Here is a 23,534-nt window from a genome sequence, read left to right on the forward strand (position 1 = left end):
GTTTATCTGCAAAAACTTAATCACCCCTCCTTTCGCAGTCTCAGTGGTTCATTCCGCTCCTTCAGTTAAGGCAAATGTTGATTTGCAGTGAAAACTACAGTGTTTTAACCAGGTAAGTCGCTTAAAACAATCACACTTTTTTTCTCCCTAAAATATAAGTTCGTTTTTAGGTAGGCAATAGCAAAACCCGCCGGTAGCTGGTGTTGCACCTGATGTTAGCACGTTGTTTTAATAAAAACAACTAAACTGATGTTAGCACGGAAAAAGAAGCTGCCGATTGACTGGCTTTAAAGTTTTCGTGAACAATTTCAAGCTAATAAGACGATAGACAGATAAAAACATGACAAGCATATTTTGGGGATAGTTTTTCTAAATGCTTAGCCAAAATAGGTCATGTTTATAGAGTCAGGCCAGTTGGAATGAGTGTCAAAATACCATGATGAACCTGAACTTCACCTTGACGGCAGCGATTAATATCTTTTGGGAAGCAAAAGGATGAGAAAATAAATTCTTAAAATGTATACATTTGCTATTTTTATGTTTTTAATTCTAGTATTTGTGTGCTTAACGCTAGTGTTTTATAGCCTGCTTTACTAAAACGTTATGTAGACACACAATCTGATCAGTATTTTTATAATTTGTTTAACATGGACGAAATAATACAGAAACACGATTGTAGCCATTTTCCTCTATATATACGTATATATTTTTTAAAATATTTTTTGTGTCATTTTTGTGAGAAAACCTGTTCACCTTTTGTGTATAACTATATTCTTTTAGCATGATTTTAAAAAAAATTAAATGTATGAATAAACTTCATTGAAAATCAAATTATAAATATTAGGGCTGTCAAAATTATCGCGATAACGGGCGGTAATTTTTTTAATTAATCACGTTAAAATTAGGGCTGTCAAAATTATCACGTTAACGGGCGGTAATTTTTAAAATTAGTCACGTTAAAATATTTGACGCAATTAACGCACATGTCCCGCTCAGACAGATTTAAATGTCAGTAGAGTGAAATGCCCACTTGTTAATTGTGTTTTATGGAGTTTTGCTGCCCTCTGCTGGCGCTTGGGTGTGACTGATTTTATAGGCTTCAGCACCCATGAGCATTGTGTAAGTAATTATTGATATCAACAATGGCGGACTACTAGTTTATTTTTTGATTGAAAATTTTACAAACTTTATTAAAACGAAAACATTAAGAGGGGTTTTAATATAAGATTTCTCTAACTTATAATACAGTCCTTATGTACCGTATGTTGAATGTATATATCCATCTTGTCTTATCTTTCCATTCCAACAATTTATTTTACAGAATATATATAATTTCAGAAAAATATGGCATATTTTATAGATGGTTTGAATTGCGATTAATTACGATTAATTTTTAAGCTGTAATTAACTCGATTAAACATTTTGATCGTTTGACAGCCCTAGTTAAAATATTTGACGCAATTAACGCATATGCCCCGCTTAAACAGATTAAAATTGAGAGTACAGTGTCATGTGCACTTGTTACTTGTGTTTTTGTTTTGTCGCCTTCTGCTGGCGCTTGGGTGCGACTGATTTTATGGTTTTCAGCACCATGAGAATTGGTGGTGCTTAACAATGGTGAGCTACTAGTTCATTTATTGTTTGAAATTTTTACAAATTTTATTTAAATGAAAACATTGAGGGGTTTTAATATAAAATTTCTATAACTTGTACTAACATTTATCTTTTAAGAACTACAAGTCTTTCTATCATGGATCGCTTTAACAGAATGTTTATAATGTTAATGCCATCTTGTTGATTTATTGTTATTATAAACGAATACAGTACTTATGTACAGTATGTTGAATGTATATATCCGTCTTGTGTCTTTCCATTCCAACAATAATTTACAGAAAAATATGGGATATTTTATCGATGGTCTGAATTGCAATTGCGATTAATTACGATTAATTTTTAAGCTGTGATTAACTCGATTAAAAATTTGAATCGTTTGACAAACATTCTGGGTAGCCCCCAATAACCTAAAGTTATTCAATTTTGTCATACTATTTAACCCATTGCCTTCCATTGAAAACAATAGACATTCAATTCATATAAACTGTGAAAACTGACTGCTCACGTTGCAGTGTTCATTCGCCCCTCCCAGTCAAATTGGATTGGATGTAGAGGTAGGAACCTCTGGGTAGCTAAGATGCATCTAAACATGAAACCTGAGTTGTGCGTAATGTAAAAAACCGAGAATAGTGAAGAATAAAAGTTCATATACTCTTGTAAAGCTGTCGGAACTCGAGCGAATGAAAAGGACGCTGGGATACACACATAAACATGGATGCCTTTAATGCTAGGCAATAGCCAATGGCAGAGCAGCTGTAAGTATGCTACATACAGTAAACTTGGAGTACCAGCTAGGCCTGTCGCGATAACAAATTTTTGTGTGCGCTAATTTATCTCATAAATTATTGCCATATGCGATGTTATTGCGCCCCCCCCCCCATTTTTTTATTTTAAAAACCAATTTACAATAAAACTGAGAATACAGTATATATTAATAGATCAAGTACACCCATTTAAACGTGATAATTGTTTACTCTTAAATTCAAAAATACTTTTTAAGAAATCAAATCAACTAAAAACAATAGACCATGCATCTTTTAAGTAAAAGACAACAATATTAATACCGCACAGAAACAGAATAAATAAAATGTCTTTTTCAAGAAAAAAAAATAAAATTACACTTAATAACTTAAGCATTTAGGCAAATGAAAACTTTTCCCCTCATAGCTTCTGCTATGGCGTTCCCTGTGTAATATTCTGATTGGATGTTTTCCGAGGTACCCTGAAGCGCACGCAACGGTGTTGTTGTTTTGTTCATGTGGCGCGTCAGTGAGAGACACAGCCTGCCGAGAGACTCCGGTTGAGGAAGTGTTGTTAGCACCGTGTGTTAATAAAAACAAAGTTGTCAGCACGTCGTGTGTTTGATATAATTGCCAGAAAAACACATAATAGGTAACCATACAGCTTCCTTTTTCATGTTGTCCTTATAATGTTGATCTGCTGCATCATAAAGGACTTTGTGACTAGTTTCCACCTCCATGATGGAGCGTTCTTCGTCCATGCTCGCTGGTTAAACCGTGAATAAGCAACTGGGCTGTTGACTCCAGGCACGGCTCCACCCATATTGACGGATGGGCCTTTGGCAAAAATAGAAAATAGCCTAAACCACCCGGCGGGCTCCGGCACGCCGGAGATGGTCCGCAGTCAATCTGGAGCACTGATGCGCCGGTATACGTGGAACAATAGGATATATTGGGAACGGATTGAAGATGCATTTTGCGTAGTTGCCAACAAGGAAGCCAAACTTTTAACAGCACGTCGCGAGAGGCGATAAATCGCAGCGGAAAAATTACCGCCTTCATTTTGATTTACCGTGCGATAAATGGAATGATTGCATATTGCGACAGGCTTTGTACCAGCTATACTGTATTTTTGCCTTTCGGATCCTGAAATTTCTTCCGTAAGAACAGGCAATATTTTCACGTTGAAGCATGTCTTAACTTGAAAATTCTTCATGTAGAGACGTTCGTACGTAGAGGTATCACTGTACATCAAACCCGTGCTGTTTTGCAGGTTCCCGCCTCATCATGGACAATTTTACTCAACCTCCCAAACGGCCTGGACGTCCATCCCCGTCAGTGGCATCCGTTGAGGTAAATCCCCCACCCTTTTTCATCAACCGTGACGGTAACACGAGCATTTCATCTCCTGCCAAATTCCGCCCTGAGCGAACGCATCCGTCGTCTTCAAAGCAAATATTAGCGGCCTCGCTCTTGACAATCCCCAAATAACGTTTTATTTTTCCCCTGACAAAGTCTTAAGGGTTGCTTGGTCCTTTCTCGCCCGAACGCGGGCTTCGAGTGCATGCAGCTGCGCATGAACGCCCCTCCAGTGTTTGTTTACTTTAATAATCACAGACATGTGATCGGACGGGGAGGACAATAAGCCCCTAATATAAGTCTTTGTTTCCGTGCCAGCATCTCCACAAATGTCCGAAGGAAGCAAAAACACAGAATTCATTAAGGCCGACGCACAAAATATATGAGATTAGCATGAGAATATGGTAAAACAACGGCCGCCGGGCTCGCTTTTAATTCAATTATTTACTTTGAGTCCGGTTCAAGATTCCATTAGCGTTGTGGAGATGATGCTAATTGGTAGCGCGCGCCAGTGGGAGCATAGAAATCTGAAGGGTTCTTTTAAAATGTGGCCAAAATCTGTGAATTTGCAATAAGACGTCTTTTGTGTTCGTCGACATGAAAAGGCAGGCCTTTTATAAACTTGTTTGTTTTGATTAAAGCCACATCAGAGGCATCATTTACCTAAATTATTCATTTTTTGTTTTAAATAAGATCATTATTTCAATGTTAGTCTAAGCAAGGACTGATTAATCGAGTTAATCAGGAGTAGACGTCCAAGCCAGGGTTTGTTCATTCGCTGCCAACCATTCCACACATTTGTACAGTTAAAATCTAAATAGTTGTCGAATAATTGAAAAAATGATTTTAAAAAAATATTTTTTTTTAAAGTTTTTTTTCACTTTTATTTTAAATGAAAAAATAAGTGCAAATGAATATATTCTATAAAGGTGCATATTTTATTAAATTAAAAGACAATAAAATAAAAGAAACGAGCAAATAAGAAAACTTTTGAAAATTTTGATTTTGAAGTTTGTTTTTTCGTCTAAGTTTTTCCCCCTTTTTTCTCCCTGAAGTAAAATAAATACCAATTTAATTCAATAATAATACAAATTAAATACAAATAAATACTTATGGTTTTGTGTCCTTTTTTTTATAAAGAAAAAAAGAAAAATATTTACTTAATTGGCTCATAAAGATTTTTGGGGGAAAAAAACAGTTGTCAATTTTTTTTCCCCTTAAAATACGTTTTTGCGGTTTTGTATTTTTTTTTTTTTTTATAAAAATAAGAAAAATATTTACTTAAGAGAATCATAAGATTATTTGAAAAAACAGTTGTCGACTTTTTAAATTTGTTAAAATTTCAAATTTGTAGTTTTTTTTCCCCCTTGAAATAAATTTTAAATTAAAAGTACAAATTAAATAGAAATGAATTTATTCAGTTTTGTATTATTTTTTTGAAATAAAAAAATTAAGAGGCTCATAAAATATGATTTGAAAAAAAAATAGTTGTCAATTTTTTTTTTAAATTATGAGTAATTTTGTAGTTTTTTTCTTTTTTGTCACCATTAAATTTTCCCCCTTTTTTCTCCTTGAAACAAAAGTTTAATTCAGTAAAATTACAAATGAATATTCACACTTTTATATCTTCTTTTTCTCTTTAAAAAAAAAAAAATAAAATGTTTTTTTCCATAACTGGCTCATAAAAGATTATTTGAAGAAAAAAAATCAGTTGTCGATTTTTTTGAATTTATTTTTTTTTAAGTATAAATAATTTTGTTGTTTTTTTTTCTTTTTTCTTTTTTGGCTCCGTTAATGTTTTTTTTTCTCCTTGAAATAAAATAATTTTTTTAATTCAGTAAAGGTACAAATTACATTTTTTTATCCTTTTTTTAAATATATATATTAAAAAAAGAAAAAATAGGAAAAATATTGACTTAAGAGGCTCATAAAATTATTTGAAAAAAAAGTTGTCGATTTTTTTATTTATTTTTTCAATTATGACGGGTGGGGTGGTAGGTGTTTTTTTTTTCCTTTTTTTATCTGAATGCTTTTTCCCTTTTTTCTCCTTGAAATAAAGTAAAAACTTAATTCAATAAAAATACCAATTAAATCGAAATATATTTACGGTTTTGTGTCCTTTTTTATTAAATGTTAAAAGAAATTAACAAATGATAATTTGAAAATTAATATATAACATTACAGAGGACCTAAAGGGACATTGACAGAAATAAAATAAATTTAAAGAATCTGTTGCGCACTCGAAACAAACTGGTAAACATTAGCATTGTATAGCATTTTCGCTAGCAGACTTTTGCTATGCAAGTCAATTGATTGTTGTAAACTTTAGCATGATATATCATTGAAGCTAAATTGGCTAACTTGCATAGCAAGAGTCCGCTAACTTAAATGCAATATAATGCTAATGTTTAGCCAATAATTTCTTGCGCACGCAGTTTGCTTGAATTAATTTTTTTCTGCCGATGTCCCTTTAGGGGCTCAGTATAAAATTGACAAGTTTTAAATTAAAAAAAAATTAAATTGTGATTCATTATGTTTTTCTATATTTGTCTCCTTAATTTGAAATTTAAAAAACATTTCCTTTCAAATGATAATAATAAAAATAATATCAATGTAAGCAGCTGTCAAGTAATATTCGGGCTACAGCTATCGATTATTTTAGTAGTCGATTAATCAATGAACTAGTTAGTTCAAATAATCGAGTAATCTGATAAGGAACATAAAAAATTAAAATACCTGACCTCAGCCTCAAATGGTATAAAAATAAATAAACATATGAGGATACTGTATATGTACAACAAAAGAACAATTGGCTAACTTACATTGCAAAAGTCCGCTAGTTAAAATGCTATAAAATGCCAACTTTTTTTTACAATGCTCTTAACAAATAGTTCAAACACATATTCCCACAAAAATGGCTAAATATAAAATTACGAATTTAATAACGAATGCATTAAAAAAACATTAGCTCAAACAAAAACTTAGCTTATGTTGGTCTTAACAGGGAGCAGCTTGATTCAGCTATGTGAAATGAGACTAGAGGGCAGTGTATCCACCCATATCAATAAAACTAAAGGCAAACACTTGCAAAACAAACCATTACAACACTGCTTTAATTAAACGAATGTTCGAAGCAGCAAAATTTAATTCGAAAAATGTTTTTCTAATCGAATACTCGAGTTAATCAATTAATCATTGCAGCCCTAATTAATAATACAATTGGTTATTTCTCGGTTTGTCGATACATTTCGGTAGCACAACACTTACCCTTGTGATTTTTTTTTTTTTTGCATCAATTTAAGAAAGCTTAGCTAATTTTTTTTGCCTTCTTTACAAACACGTTAATTTTTAGGACGAGAGGTCAAGAGGTCAGATATTTGCCCCATACGTTATTACAAAGACACTTTTTCGAATTCAGACTAAATTGTTGCTGCCTGAAGTGTCCAGCAGATGGCGCAATTTACCACAATTACAAATCAATGCGGCTGAATCCTCATAAAAGTACATCATGTTCAGTTCCAGTAATTTTCACCAAAACTTGCAATGAAGCAAAACATTAGCTCGTATCGTTAGAAAATAGACTTTAATCTACTCGGGGTAACATAAATGGCAGATACATGTCCAGACATTGAAATACTGCTCAGCTGAAAAAGAAAAGAAAAAAAGCCTGTTTTCACAGCTGTTTGACAGCGCAACATGATAGGAAACAAAACTGTATTTTTTAATTTTTTTTAATAATCACATCAAGTGATCGACGGGCATTTCATTTCAAACGCGTGACAAAGCGATATAAAACAAGTACAATAAATGGACAAACGCGTAATGTGTAAACATTTTTTTTTTTTTTGCGTTATGTGCTATTTTCATGACGCCAGCGTCACCACCAATCGGATCAACCGGTATACTTTTTTAATTTAAAAAAAAAATGGTGTACTTGCACTTGAGTATAGTATGCTAAAAGTCTACACCATTCCTTGATGTCTTTTTGCACTCGTGGTCCCCCCCCCCCCCCCCCCCCCCCGAATGACGAGCTGGTGCAAGGCACGGCGGGCGTCGGAATCCGGCGGCGTTTCCGGTTTCTGTCCGTTTCCCGGAAAAAAAAATGTCCACCTCGGAGCTCAAGTGCTTGCGTAGAAGTGTGAGGGATTTGGAGAACCTTTGTTTTTACTTGGAGTCGTCGGATAACTGCTCCAGCAGGGGGTTGGCTTCGCCTTCGGGGGTTTTCACGCTGTCGGTCCTCACGATGCAGGTGGGCCGGTGGAGGTTGAGCATCACCATTAACTGCTGCCTCTCCAAGCGGAGCTCCTCAATTTGAGCTTTTAGGTCCGAGTTGACCATCTCCAGGCGTTCCGATTCCTAAAACGTGAAGTGACGGTCGAGTTAGCCTTTTGTACAAGGGACTCTTTTTCCATAACTTAAAAAACAAATAATATGACACCACAAAGACATTTTCGGTCACGTCGGGGGTGTCAAATAGAGGTGTGACAATTAGGGTTGTTCCGATCATGTTTTTGCCCCCGATCGTTTTAGTTTGAGTATCTGCCGATCCCGATATTTCCCGATCCGATTGCTTTTTTTTTTTTTTTTTGCTCCCGATTCAATTCCAATCATTCCCGATAATTTTTCCCGATCATGTACATTTTGGCAATGCATTAAGAAAAAAATGAATAAAACTCGGACGAATATATACGTTCAACATACAGTACATAAGTACTGTATTTGTTTATTATGACAATAAATCCTCAAGATGGCATTTACATTATTAACATTCTTTCTGTGAGAGGGATCCACGGATAGAAAGACTTGTAATTCTTAAAGGATAAATGTGACTTTGTATATTGTGACTAAATATTGCCATCTAGTGTTTTTGTTGAGCTTTCAGTAAATGATACTGTAGCCATTTAACTGTTCTGCCCAAATGCATGATAGGAAGTGCAACCATGACTGTGAGTAGTGGTACCAATTGATATATCTTCTTTGTGTTGGGAAATAAAATAGGGTGTTAAGAAAAAGATCAACTACTACCTTTCTTCCCCACAATGCTTCCCACGATATTTCTGATCGTTGAGGGATGGATTGTAAGGCTTTAGCCAATTAAAAAAAGGCTTCAAAGGCTGCCAAAATTCTCTCTACTCATTTTACGTTGCCTTTTAGTTCTATGTATACGTAATACGGTGCCATTATGGATCAAACGCGACAATGCATGAGTGGGTACTGCAGCGCATGCGTTAATTGCGTAAAATATTTTAATGTTATTACCACCGTTCATGAGATAAATTTGACAGCCCCACTTTAAGCCAAAACTAAAGACTCTGGATGAGGTTAAGACATTTTGTCTGTAACGTTAAATACAATTAGAAAACGATTTAATAAAAAAAAAAATATATATATATATATATATATATTTATATATTAAAAAAGGCATGTCCGATATTTTTTGCCGATTCCGATACTTTGAAAATGACGTGCACGGACCCGATCGTTTGGGATGCCGATCGATCGGGACATCTCTATACAGTACTAATATTTTGTTTACCGGTAATTTAAATATTTAAAACTGATCTTACAGTCGTAAATCCATTACTGTAATGCGTCTATGAAAACATGTTTTCACGTCAAAAAATCGTTATAAATAAGCGCTCCCGTCAGGGGAGACATTTCACGCGGGGCAGCTATTTTTCGGCACACACCGGCCCGTTGTCGATCAAGTTTCATTTTACGATCGTGACAACGGTGACGCTCAGCTGACCAAATGTCGGTTTATATCTGGGCCGGTGCCGATTTTGGGTACCCGACTCCTCATCGTGACATAAACTGGAGTATGATTGGAAATTTTGTGGTCTCAGGACGAGCTCTGACGCACGGGACCGGACGGGAGGAAACATCGGTTTGGCCATCAAATATGGATCTGGCGACCGGATTGACCGAAGCTTTTCCAAATAATTTGCAAGTTAATCCACCGTTAGAAACTACGGTCAATGACAATAAGGACACAAAATGACGGACAATATGGCGGCACAATACAACGATCACGTGATTGTGTGACGTTGGTGATTGGGGTCTATAGAAGCGTTGCACTGCTACAGTTTGCGGCCCCGGCAATACCTCTCGCGGCTAGACGTTCGTTCATTCGCCCCTCCGGGTCAAAATTGATTGCATGTCTACCACTGTCAATGGTAGCCATTGAGTTCAATGAGTGCCCTCTAAAAGGTTAACTACGGTCGTGTGAGTTTCGGGAGTTTCTCATCAGTTCGCAGCGCTGCGTCATGAACTCACCCTCTGAAGGAAGTCCGTTCGTTCCTTCTTCTTGTTTCGGCATCGCGCCGCCGCTACTTTGTTTTTCTCTCGCCTTCGTTTTCGCCTCTCTTCGTCTTCGTCCATCTGCCAATGCAGGAGTTTCAGATTTACACATGTTCTCATCTTCATTTCATTTTTTTTTTTTTTTAACCAATCATCGCAATCGCTTGTAGCTTTTTTTGCTAGCGCAAGCCCCTTTTCTGCTTATTAAATAGCACTTGCTTCCCCTTTTTGTCTTCCCCCTCACCTCCGTCTTGATGGCAAGCGGCCTCTTTCCCAGCCGCCCCAGGAAATGCAGCGGGGAGAACATGGCGGCCAATTTCAGCTGGTCGGTAAGCGTGGTGGCAGAGATGCCCGCCAGCGGGCCCAAGCAGGGCAGGGAGCCCGGCGCTAGCGAAGGGTCCGGTATCTGTCCCGGCATCATGTCCGACCCGGCTTCCGCCGCCGCTGTTGGGAAGACAGAGCAAAGTTTTTAATATTACGTGTCGAGTTCTTTAATCGTATTGAAGCCACCTTAAAAGTCCGGTTCGGCAGGTTCTTGTTTTTTTTTCTTCTATTAGATAACGTCAGTTCTGACGTCTCGTAACATCCAAACCAAACTTCTTATATTTTGAAATTGTACGAGCACTACTCAAAAAACTTTTTCCTGTTAATGTTACGGACATTTTACATGTTCATCGTCATTATCGCCAGACCTTTTTCTGCAGTTCACATTTCGGCCAACATATGGCGCAAACTGGGCGCCATCTGCGAGCTATCGATTGTATCTATCAATTAGTTAGTACGAGTAATCGGAAAGAAATATTTAATGCGTTGCAGAATAAATTTAAGGAGATGAAAAACAAGGGCTTGAAAAGATAGCACTTTCAAAAAGAGCATTAAATGCGAATTCAAAATAATATTCATGAGTGTTTTTTCAAACTATGCAGAATTGATATAAATGATACAAATGCCTCAATCCAAACACGAATGCGTAAATATGAGTACGAATCTTTTCAATACCAACATGAATGTGTATCTTTTTGATGGCTATCTTACTCCATAGATCCAGTCATGTTACGGTAATTTCCACTCTATAAGGCGCACCAGAGTATAAGCCGCCACCCACCAAATGTGAAACGAAAACGGCATTTGTTCATAGATAAGCCGCACCGGACTATAAGCCGCACCTGTCCTCACTGTATTATGGGATATTTACACCAAAAGATAACTTTTTTTTGACTGTGGCATCATAAGACTGTCATAAGACCAAATGAACCACCATGAAGCTTTGCTTGAATAAACTTCATTTGGCTATCACTGCTCCCTTGGAAGAGATAACCACTGCTGCCACCTGATGTACACACTGTTGTCATCCAACATGCCTCCTAGCATGCAGTGCAGCACTCCAGATGTAAATGACAATCAAAATCCATGTTCTATGCTAAGTATTTCTTCAGTTACTGTCCCAGTTGTTTCATTAATTGCTAGTTATGGTTATGGTATTTTGTAACACTTTATTTGACAGTGGCGCCATAAAACTGTCGTAAGAACATCATAATTACGACATGACAATGCCATGAGCATTAATGAATGCTTATAACAGATGTTATTTCTATTGAATCAATGACTTTTGAATGATATGTGAAAAAAAAAAAACTGATAATAACTGGACTGTAACACAAACATGCTTGACTGTGCGTCCCGGGCTGTTGGGGGACGGGTATCGATAAGCATTTGCTTTTTCCCGTCTTTCCTTTGTCTGTCATCGTCTTTCTTTCGGGCAAATTCCACACTCTGAAACTGTCAATGATTATGATGATGATGACAATGACAATAAATTCATTCATTCATTATTTAGTGTTATTTGGCAAACTATCTCACTTTTGAATGGATGTAAAAAGATCCAAACTGGACATAAATGGAGTTAGTAACATAATTTGCCATATGACACTTAATGACATCTGTCATAAGCATTCAGAAATGCCCATTATAGTCTCATGTCATGAATATGACGTCTTATGACGCCACTGTCAAATAAAGTGTCACTAAATACAAGAGGCGTGCAAAATTTCCGATTCTTAGATTACTCGCGATTCGGCCGTGGAAGATTCGAGAACGATTCACAAATATCCAAATTCCGATTATTGAATTATACCAGGTAAAGCGAAAGTAAAACACAGTCAGCGCGGTCTTTGGGACGCAATGAGGAACGGACCGAGAGTAAATATCATGTTCAACTCATGCCGCTAGATAAAAAATAAAATAAAATCATACCTGACTGCGGCTGACAGCCGCTACAAAGAACGCCCAGTTGCTAGTAGCTACAAACATACGGCTACAGTAGATATCATACATATGTAGAACTAGATGCAAAATGACAGATGACGTCAGTGTTAGACCATGTATTACTTAACAGAGATGCGAAATGACAGACTTTCCGTCGTAAGTAAATAGCCGCCATCTTAAAGCAATAGACCGCTCTAGAAGCCTCTGTTGTAGCGAACCTAATTAACTTTTTATCTAAAATACTCCTAAATCGGCAGAATCTTGTCTTGAATCTATCTTTAAATGATGAAATAGTGTTAAAACTTTGACAAAAGTAGACAGAAGGGAAATTATGGAATAACGGGAGCAATTTTAACAACTGTAACAGTTGATTCACAACATTAAATTCATTGAATGTAGTTTAAAGCTGCTGATACAGAATGGGGACTGGAGTTTTTTATTTACTGTTATTTTTGTATATTTGTTTACTGTTATATGTTAACTTGATACTGAAATAGTAGTTTGGTTTAGCCTGAGAGGATTTTTGAACAATTTTGCAACTAATGTATAAAACAAAAACAAACAAAAAAAAGGAGGGGGGTGCATCAATAATCGTTTTATAATCGAACCGGAGCCTCTGAATCGTAATCGAATCGTTAGGTGCCTTAAGATTCCCAGCTCTACTAAATACCATAACAAGCAATTAATGAAACAACTGGAACAGTAACTGAATAAATAAATAGCACAGAACACGAATTGTGTTATTTACATCTGTAGCACTGCAATGCATGCTAGGAGGCATGTGTTGCCTTTTAACCCAAATTAATCAACAGATAAGCCGCACTGGACTATAAGCCGCAGGATTCAAAATGACGCTTATAGTCCAAAAATTACGGTTTCTTTAATATACGAACACAAATGTGTAAATACGCAAACAAATGTTTTTAACTGCTATCTTACACCATAAATCCAGCCATGTTAGATAAGTGATGCCATATTCACTATTGCCGCTAGAGGGCAGTGTATGCACCCAAATGAATAAAACTAAATGCAAACACTTTCAAAACAAACCATTAAAACGACACTCAAACGAATCCTCGAAGCATGAAAATTTGACTCCAAACTTTTTTCTCATCGAATTAATCGTTGCAACAATAAGAAACATTTGAACTATTTCCAGACATTACAAACTATATTCCCGATTGTCCCCCTCTTCATCGTTTTTGGCAGGGGGTACCCAGGCCGGACAGGTTGGACGCGAGCCGAACAAAGCCCCTCTCAGATGGGAAGGAACAAAGAGCGCTATTGTGCTAAGGCTCTCAAACAGCTGACTGCGCTGCAGGCCGACGAGCTGACAGCCGAGGATGGATGGTATGTTATACCGATTTTTTTTTCCCCTGCTCGATCCATTACAACAGCTATTGAGGAAAGTTATGTAACTTAATTCAAAAGTACTCCACCCTTGCATATGGGCTGCTTAAAGTGTTTTTACAGTTGGACGAGAGAGAAGCGGAGAAATTGATTCAGACTCGCGTGAAAAACGGAGTTTATGTGGTTGTCTTTAAGTCATTTCAACCATGTATGTATGGTTTGCAGCGGTGGTTTTTTATGGGTTTACAGTAAAAGGTTTGTTTTATAAGCCTGGCGGGTAGCCAGGCTTTTCTTGCTGCCCGTCAGGCTAAAACAGTGCTCCAAAAAAAATTATAAAGAATATATTTTCACCACGTTTGGTGATACAGTTGAAAATGTAATGGCGACATCTTATGGTGGAGTTGTGAACAATCTTGTCCCAGCTGTCAGCCATTGCACTGAATTGCATTGTCTTTTTGCTTGTTAACACTGGAACAGTCATTATTTCAAAACGACTGTCAACATTTGTATTTTTATTATTATTCGGGATTTATTTTCAAAAAAACGTGATGGGCTGCAGGTGGGTTTCTCTACCACCAGACTTTGCGAGTTTTCTTTTTATCAGACGTCTGCAACCTTTACTACCAAAATAAATAACATTAAAATAGTATTACTGCAAAGCCATAAAATATGAGTACCGTATTTTTCGGACTATAAGTCGCACCAGCCATAAAATGCTCAACGAAGAGGAAAAAAAACATATATAAGTCGCACCGGAGTATAAGTCGCATTTTGGGGGGAAATTTACTTGATAAAATCCAACACATGGAACAGATATGTCATCTTGAAAGGCAATTTAAAATAAAAATACAATAGAGAACAACATGCTGAATAAGTGTACAGTACGATAATGTTACATGATGCATGAACAACAAAATGCAAACGTGGCCGGTATGTTAACGTAACATCGCTATTAAGAGTTATTAAGTCGCTCCAGAGTATGAGTCGCACCCCCAGCCAAACTATGGAGAGAAAAAAAAAAAAAACTGCGACTTATAGTCTGAAAAATACGGTAATACAAATGATAAATAAATCAGTGGTTCTTAACCTGGGTTTTATCGAACTCCAGGGGTTCGGTGAGTAATTTTAGGGGTTCAGCGAAGGTTAAGACGCACAGAGTCCTATTTTCAAATGCTGGCTAAAGGCAAATTGTCGGATTGGACTGGTTTGCTTCGAATTTACAGGCTTTATTTCGTTTCTTTCCATTGCTAGCCCTCCATCTAATTGGAGGATAAACTGCTTTGCTCAGTGGAAGGTTGACTCGCACTTGTAGAGGAAGTAGACGTAATGTTTGCATCACATTTTACACTATTAAAATAGTATGTGAATTCACTTAGATATTAGCTTGCTAGCTTAGCTATATCAGTTTTGAATCAGGGAAAACAATGTTTTATTATTAAATTCTACAGTTGAAACAAATACTTGAGTAACTCGAGTTTAAAAATTGGTCCGAGTAATTTTATCCGCCTCGAGGAATCGTTTAATTTTGCCAGCTCTAAGCATCACGATTTACCCGGACTACTTTTAATGCGGGACAACGCGTTGACGTCACATGCGTAGAGGAAGAAGCAATAAAAACTGACTGCAGCCAACAGCCGCTACAAACTATGCCCCCATGATGCTACGGTGGTAGCTTCTCATAGATATCACATGTATGTGGAACTAGATGCGAAATTACAGACTCAGCAGTGTTAGCACATGTATATGGAACTAGATGCGAAATGACTCGCCGGCCTTAGTAAATTGCAGCCATCTTAAAGCTGTAGACTTCTCAGCGCTAATAAATAAGATTAACTTTGCCGTACCTTGCTAATGTAACATTAGCCCTGCAGAGGGCTAGGTTTCTATCAATTATGACTACTGTCAATGCATGGCTAACGTGTCTTACATACAGGCTGTATTTAATCTTTAAAAACAGGGCGCTGTAGAGTGATAAGGGTGTAAAATAAAAACATAATAAAGCTAACTGTCAATTTTAGCTCAGTAGTCATTGCTGGATAAAACACCAAGTAGCATTGGTGCCTAATGTGCTCCAATACAGCAGGTGTCATACATTTATTTATACAAATGGAAATTCAATTGAAACCTGTGGGGAAAAACGCCTAACTTTTAAGTGATGTGTGTTGTAAAACATTTTTTATAAGATGTAGAAGTTTTTTTGAGTGAAGGCCATGAATTTTTTTTTTTCCTAGTCACATCTGAGATTGTTGGCTCTTTTCAACAATGTACATCGAAAATAAAGACACTGATTGTATGAAAATGGTTCAATATTAGGTCAAATGTCTTGTTTTCTCATGTATATTTATCATTGCTCTTTACCTAAAATAAATGTTTTATCCGATTACTCGATTAATCGATAGAATTTTCAGACGAATAGTCGATTACTAAAATTTTCGATAGCTGCAGCCATATTGAAGTCCAAAGGGTTCGGTGAATGCACATGTGAAACGTGTGGGGTTCAGTATCTTTAGCAAAGTTATGAAACAAGAAAATTAATTTGACCAAGAAAAATGAATGATTATTATTAAATTTCATCTAGTGGTTTAATCCAACTTTTAACACTCAAAGAGCCATTTCGACCATGTTTCGACAGAAAAGACAACACTGGGAGCCGCACGCAGGTATTGACACTTGATTGCGTCAGCTTAACTGTGTATATACGTTAGTGCTGCAACGATTACTCGAGTAATTTGATTAGAGAAAAGCGTCAAACCAAATTTGGCTGCTTCAAGTATTAGTTTAATTAGAGTGGCGTTATAATGGTTTGTTTTGAAATTGTTTGCATTTAGTTTTATCAATTTGGGTGGATACAATGCCCTCTACTGGCAACAGAGAATATGCTATAACTCGAGGTGCAACAATTAATCGACAAGTAATCGATTAGCAAATTAATCGACAACTATTTTAAGAATCGATTAATCGTTTAGGACCTTCTTTACCTCAGTCTTGTCTAAATTCTTGAAATCATAACAGATATATGACTTTTCAGTTTTAAATATGATCAGGTTTCTTCATTATATTTTTCAACAAAGAACAAAAATCTGCTTTTACTTTGGAAAGCAACAATTTACATTTTTGCCAACAGTGAATATGACATAACTCATTTAACATGGCAGAATCCAGCTGCCCCCTGTAAAGGCCAATATAAGGTAATTTTTTTTCATGCATTTTTAATTTAGTTTATTGGTAAATTTAGCTGTTTTTTGAGGGAACATGTGTTTTAACAATTTAAAAGCGCTGTAAAAAAAAAAAAAAAGTTAGCATTTTATAGCATTTAAGCTAGTGGAGATTTGCTAGGCAAGTTGCTCTTTTTTTTTTAAATACTATTTGAGGCTAAGCTTTCTATTCACAGAACACTGTCACAGGTCATGAATTCACCAACTATGTAAAGTCACGGTTGCAACTCGGAAGGCGTACTAAGTCTTTTCGCCTGTGAATGACATGAGCTGTGTGAGTGTTCTGTTTGCAAACACACAACAAGGTGAGCCTGACTTGCTCTACCTACTAAAGGTGATGATATCATATATTCAGGGGTGGACATAATTTTTTTGCCCAGGTTCTCAGAGGAGGACCTGGAGATGTGACTTGGTCCTCATTGAGCTTGAGAGTCGACTCACCTGATGCGATAAATTTATGACAAGCTTCACTTAGAGCCAATTAACTTTAATTAATTATATTAACAATTAATGCTTGATTAACATCAACTGACACAACAAAATTGCCATTACTTTGAAATGAAATGTAAAGAAATAAACATAAAAGCACCAATTCAAAATAAAGGGCATTATGCGGCTCCCACATTAACTTCAAGCCTTTTTAAAAGTGGGATGTCCTCCTCATAAGACCTCATTGAACGTGCATGTTTAGCTTTGTAAAATGCGAGCAAAAACATGTTTGTCAGTGCATGTCGCTGTTCATTACCTTTATTCCGCCCTATTCCGCCACTTGTCTGACATCGATAGTTTGCTTAATTGCCACATGCTCTGTTTTTTTCGTGCTTTTGAAAGTTTGGATGGCTGAAATTCTTTGACCCTACATAAAATGCGCTGCTCTTATCGGCGACAGTGTGATTCTCACGGCACATTTTGTAATGCGTTTCCGTGCGAGCATCATTTGCTTCTAGCCATGGTACCTCCTGTAGCCACTTTTCAGCAAGTCCTTTTTTTCGGTAGCTCCGGTGACGTCTCTGTCGTCTGTCTGTCTTTTGACGGGGGTGGGGGAACACAGAAGTAATTACTCAGTGTGGCCTGCCTCTTCGACATTTTGAGAAGTTATTTTCTCGTGTCCGCCGCAAATACAGTGGTCAGCCATCGGTACGCAAAAGCATATGGAAACCGTTGAGGGCCAGCGCGTTTGTCTACGTCCAGTACGCATGCGCGCATGCGGACCACTTATGTGCACCACTGCATATATTAATTTATTTAATATAAAACTGAGCCGCAGCAGAGGGTTCAAAGAGCCGCATGTGGCTCCCGTGCCACAGGTTGCTGACCCCTGATCTAACCCCTCAACCCCATCAGGCAAGGAAAAACCTGAGAACACAGATACGGGGCGGTGCTTGGGGGGTGTGGCAGCACCTGGGTCCGGCCCTCTAGGGGGCCCGGTTGGATGAGGGGAGAGTCAAACAGAAAGATGATGCACGGAACTCCAATATATTGTTGTGTAGTGTTAAAGGGCCCGCTAATAATTTTCTACTAAGACCCTCCCACCTGACGAAAGTTCACCTCGGGTGGGGACCCGTTTATACTAAACGCACCCGGCCCCTATTCACATTTGTTCCGCCACTGCACAGATGGGATGAAGTATTCAACTGAATTGGATGTCATTCGCCGTCATGAGCAACCATTGAGTTAAATGTAGCGAAACACATTTTTTCACTTGAATTTGAACTTCCTGCGTTACTAGGAGAAACACTTAACAGTCCACTTGAGACGGCGAGCTCGTTTTTCGCGACCTCTTCTTTTAGCGCCTCGGGGCCGCGTGATTTATTCGCTCCAAGGACAAGTCGGAGTGTGGAGCCAGTGTCAAATGAGGCATTTCATTATTTCATTCCTCCCTCTTTTTGGAGGGGGATTTCTTCCTCCCGCCCTCTCGCCCACTTCATGTATAACTCCTATTTACATGGCACTTGGCAGCCGCCTGTTGTTTTTGCTGGAGAGGAAAAGAACAAGACAGCTCTGGTCAAGATCTTTCTTAGACAAAATTGCCTCTCTGTCGGGAGGGACGGTGGGTGCCAAGGACTTTTCGTTTTGCACACAGTCAGAGCCATATGCTAGCGAGCGCTACTAAAAGGCCGGTTGGATGAATGAATCCGTGTAAGTTCATTACAACTTTAAACATTGCTAGCGCAACAATGAGGCACTCTGAAGCGGAAAGTGGAAAAGCATTTATAATTGAAATTTCAGACCTCTACCTATTTTCGAACTTGCAAATACACTGCTGGCCAAAAGTATTGGCACCCCTGCAATTCTGTCAGATAATGCTACATTTCTTCCCAGAAAATGATTGCAAGTACAAATGCTTTGGTACTAAGATCTCGCTTGCAATGGAAAAACACAAAAGAGAATGGGGAAAAAATATGTCATTATCATTTTACACAAAACTCCAAAAATAGAGAGAAATATTGGCACTACAGATGCGATCGGGTCCGATCACGTCATTTTCAAAGTATCGGAATCGGCAAAAAAATATCGGCCATGCCTTTTTTGAATATATATATATTTTTTTTTAATTAAATCGTTTTCTAATTGTACTTAACGTTACAGACATAATATGTTACACTCATCCAGAGTCTTTAGTTTCGGCCTAAAATTAGTTTAGGCTTAAGGTAGGGTTATCAAATTTATTCCAATAACGGTAGTAATTATTTTTTTTTAAAAATGTATCATGTTAAAATATTTAAAGCAATTAATTGTCGCGGTCAATCTGTAATGGCGCCGTTTTACCTATATAGAGAGATAAAAGGCAGTGTAAAATGAGTAGAGTGAATTTTAGCAGCCTTTGGAGCCTTTTTTTTAATTGGTTAAAGCCTAACTATCCCTCTTCGTTTAATTAGAAATATCATGGGAAGCAATGTGGGGAAGCAAGGTAGCAATTGATCTTTTTCTTAACACCTTATGTTATTTCCCAACGCAGAGAAGATATATGAATTGGTAGCACTAAGCACAGTCATGGTTTCACTTCCCATCATGCATTTGGGCATGGCCACAGTATCATTTACTGCAAGCTCAACAAATACACTTCAACAAATACACTAGATGGTAATATTTAGTCACAATATACAAAGTCACAAGTCTTTCTATCCATGGATCGCTTTAACAGTATGTTAATAATGTAAATGCCATCTTGAGGATTTATTGTCATAATAAACAAATACGGTACTTATGTACTATATGTTGAATGTATATATTCGTCCGAATTTTTTTCATTTTTTTCTTAATGCATTGCCAAAATGTATATGATCGGGAAAAATGATCGGGAGTAAAAAAAAGCAATCGGATCGGGAAATATCGGGATCGGCAGATATTCAAACTAAAACGATCGGGATCGGATCGGGAGCAAAAAAACATGATCGGAACAACCCTAATTGGCACCCTTTGAAAAATCGTGATGCTTCTCTAATTTGTGTAATTAACAGCACCTGTTACTTACCTGTGGCACATAACAGGTGTTGGCAGTAACAAAATGACACTTGCAACCAGTTAAAATGGATTAAAGTTGATTCAACCTGTGTCCTTGTGTGTACCACATTGAGCATGGAGAAAAGAAAGAAGATTAAAGAACTGTCTGTGGACTTGAGAAGAAAAAATGTGAGGAAACATTGGCAATCTCAAGGCTACAAGTCCATCTACAAAGACCTGAATGTTCCTGTGTCTACCGTGCGCAGTGTCATCAATAAGTGTAAAGCCCACGGCACTGTGGCTAACAGCCCTAGATGTGGACGAAAAAGAAAAATTGAGAGATTTCAACGAAAGATTGTGCGGAAGGTGGATAAAGAACCTCGACTAACATCCAAACAAGTTCAAGCTGTCCTACAGTTCGAGGGTACAACAGTGTAAACCTGTACTAACTGTCGGCGTCTGAATGAAAAGGAACTCTATGGTAGGATACCCAGGAAGACCCCAAATACCAAATATACCAAATACCAAAAAATGTTTTGGAAGAATGTTCTCTGCTAAGATGAGACAAAAATAGAGCTTTTCGGTAAAAGGAATCAACATTTGTTTACAGGGAAAAAAAACAAGGCCTTCAAGAAAAGAACACGGTCCCAACATTCAAACATGGCGGAGGTTCCCTGATGTTTTGGGGTTGCTTTGCTGCCTCTGGCACTGGACTGCTTAACGGTGTGGATGGCATTATGAAGTCTGAAGACTACCAACAAATTTTGCAGCATAATGTAGGGCCCAGTGTGAGAAAGCTGGGTCTTCCTCAAAGGTCATGGGTCTTCCAGCAGCACAATGTCTTCAAATCTCAGAGACCTGGAGCAGTTGGCCAAAGAAGAATGGTCTAAAATTCCAGCAAAGCATTTTAAGAAATTCATTGAGTTTCATTAAAGCAGCATCACATGATTTTTGAAAGGGTGCCAATACCTTTGTCCGGCCCATTTTTTGGAGTTTAGTGTAAAATGATAATGATTTTTTTCCCATTCTCTTTTGTGTTTTTTCATTGCAAGCAAAATAAATGAAGATATTACTACCGAAGCATTTGTTTGGATGTTAGTCGAGGTTCTTTATCCACCTTCCGCACAATCTTTCGTTGAAATCTCTCGTCAATTTTTCTTTTTCGTCCACATCTAGGGAGGTTAGCCACAATGCCGTGGGATTTACACTTATTGATGACACTGCGCACGGTAGACACAGGAACATTCAGGTCTTTGTAGATGTTTTGTAGCCTTGACATTGCCCATGTTTCCTCACAATTTTTCTTCTCAAGTCCACAGACAGTTCTTTGGTCTTCTTCCTTTTCTCCATGCTCAATTTACTACACACAAGGACACAGGTTGAATCAACTTTAATCCATTTTAACTGTCTGCAAGTGTCATTTAGTTCTTGCCAACACCTGTTATGTGCCACAGGTGAGTAACAGGTGCTGTTAATTACACAAATTAGAGAAGCATCACTTGATTTTTCAAAGGGTGCTAATACTTTTGTCCGATCCATTTTTGGAGTTTTGTGTAAAATGATCATGATTTTTGTTTTTTTTTCCATTCTCTTTTGTGTTTTTTCATTGCAAGCAAAATAAATGAAGATATTACTAGCAAAGCATTTGTAATTGAAATCATTTTCTGGGGGGAATTAAGCATTATCTGACAGAATTGCAGGGGTGCCAATACTTTTGGCCAGCAGTTTATTTCTGCTCCTCACTGTAGTTAGCCAATGTAAATTAGTCCGTTTTTTGGCGGAATCCTCAATGCATCCCACACTGCCAGCCTTTTGCTGTCAAAATATGTTTGCTATCTATTACCGACAATGGCACCCAGTGAAATATGTTCATCAAAAATTAGCTTCTAAATTAGAACAAACAACCGGTTCCAGCACACAAGGAAGTATTACGTCGAACAGTAGAAGTTCCACTGTCTTTTGGAAAATATTACCAGAACACGGTATGACATAATTGTCATCTTATTTTGGTGCTCATATGGAAATAGAATACATGCATGGGACTATTATCTCATGTGGAAAGACTGACGTTTTTCCACCTACATAAAGCCTGAAGATGATTAGATTACGTCTGCGCCGAGCAAGTTCAAACATATAGAAATTGACGTTGTTTACAAACTCCGCATCAGATTGTCTTTTCCACGAAACGAGTTATAATCCATTCCGCGAGAGTTACGATCATGTCATAAAAGTTGGCACGTCATGACGAAGGATGTAACATTCTCACGTTTCATCTGTTCCGCTTTCGACCTGCCACATGAATTCCCCTTCTCATACCCAAACCGCTCGTTATAGGATTGAACCTGAAAGATGGGTATTTTTCTCTCCCGGCGAGCGGGGATTAGCGGTCGGCGTTTGATGATGCAACGGCGTTACTGTGCTTTCGCAGCCGAGCAGAAAAAAAGCCCGCGTCGTGCCTTTCGGGCGCACGCTAGCGCTCCCGACAAAGACGCCTACACAAGCTGGCGCAGGCCGGGGCGAGAAACGTCAAGTATTAGCCGTGAAATATATGTCATTTCTGGCTAGCGCCCAAAAGCAATCTGGCTTCGAGCGCTCGTGACAGTGCGTCCTGTATGTGTCTTAAATCCGCTGGCCGACGCTCTGCTCGCTCCGTTTCCTGAGTCATTCCTGAGAACAATTAGCAGCGCTGTGGAATTCCAGCCCAATAGGACGGCTGGCGGCCCCTTATTATGCGCATCCCCTATAGCCACGCTGAAAGAGGGGCACTTTCAAAGGACTTTTATATACATTTTTGGGGGGTGCTCTAGTGAGGGCTTAATGCGGGGGTTGACAACCTGCAACTCTAGAGCTGCATACGGCTCTTTAGCGCTGCCCTAGTGGCTCCTTAGAGCTTTTTCAAACATGTTTGAAAATGCAAAAAGATGGGCGGGGCAGATATATATATATTAGGGCTGTCAAAGGATTAAAATTTTTAATCAAGTTAATCACAGCTTAAAAATTAATTAATCGTAATTAGAGCAGGGCGGTAACCCGAAAATTTACCAGTACCGAAATTCTTCACGATGACCGACGTAATTTTTACCATGTCGGTAAATTCGGTAATTTAATAAAACAAGAAAATATAGTCGTTGTTCGGCTATGTTCATTCCCCTTTAAGAAAGCAGTCAGTGTGCTTACGTTTGGAGTCACGTGGTTATCAGGAAGCCAAACAAACAGAAGCCCGGTAGGCTAACGCTAGCGGCTAACG

The 23,534-nt window shown here is 37.8% G+C and overlaps 1 protein-coding gene across 2 annotated transcripts in view; it reads right to left on the minus strand.

Moving 5' to 3' along the window:
- Positions 1-7,734: 7,734 nt before the first annotated feature.
- The window catches only part of LOC130907948 (jun dimerization protein 2-like), a 29,250-nt gene continuing 13,450 nt past the window's right edge, over positions 7,735-23,534 (minus strand). For both annotated transcript variants that reach the window (XM_057823505.1, XM_057823504.1), the window contains 3 exons: positions 10,258-10,457; positions 9,990-10,094; positions 7,735-8,069 (listed from right to left, as the gene is read on the minus strand). In XM_057823505.1, coding sequence (XP_057679488.1) covers positions 7,878-8,069; positions 9,990-10,094; positions 10,258-10,434 — 474 coding nt within the window. In that variant the 5' untranslated portion in view covers positions 10,435-10,457 and the 3' untranslated portion in view covers positions 7,735-7,877. The remainder of the gene's footprint in view (positions 8,070-9,989; positions 10,095-10,257; positions 10,458-23,534) is intronic.

The sequence above is a fragment of the Corythoichthys intestinalis genome, chromosome 19 (assembly GCF_030265065.1).
Source record: "Corythoichthys intestinalis isolate RoL2023-P3 chromosome 19, ASM3026506v1, whole genome shotgun sequence".
NCBI lineage: Eukaryota > Metazoa > Chordata > Actinopteri > Syngnathiformes > Syngnathidae > Corythoichthys > Corythoichthys intestinalis.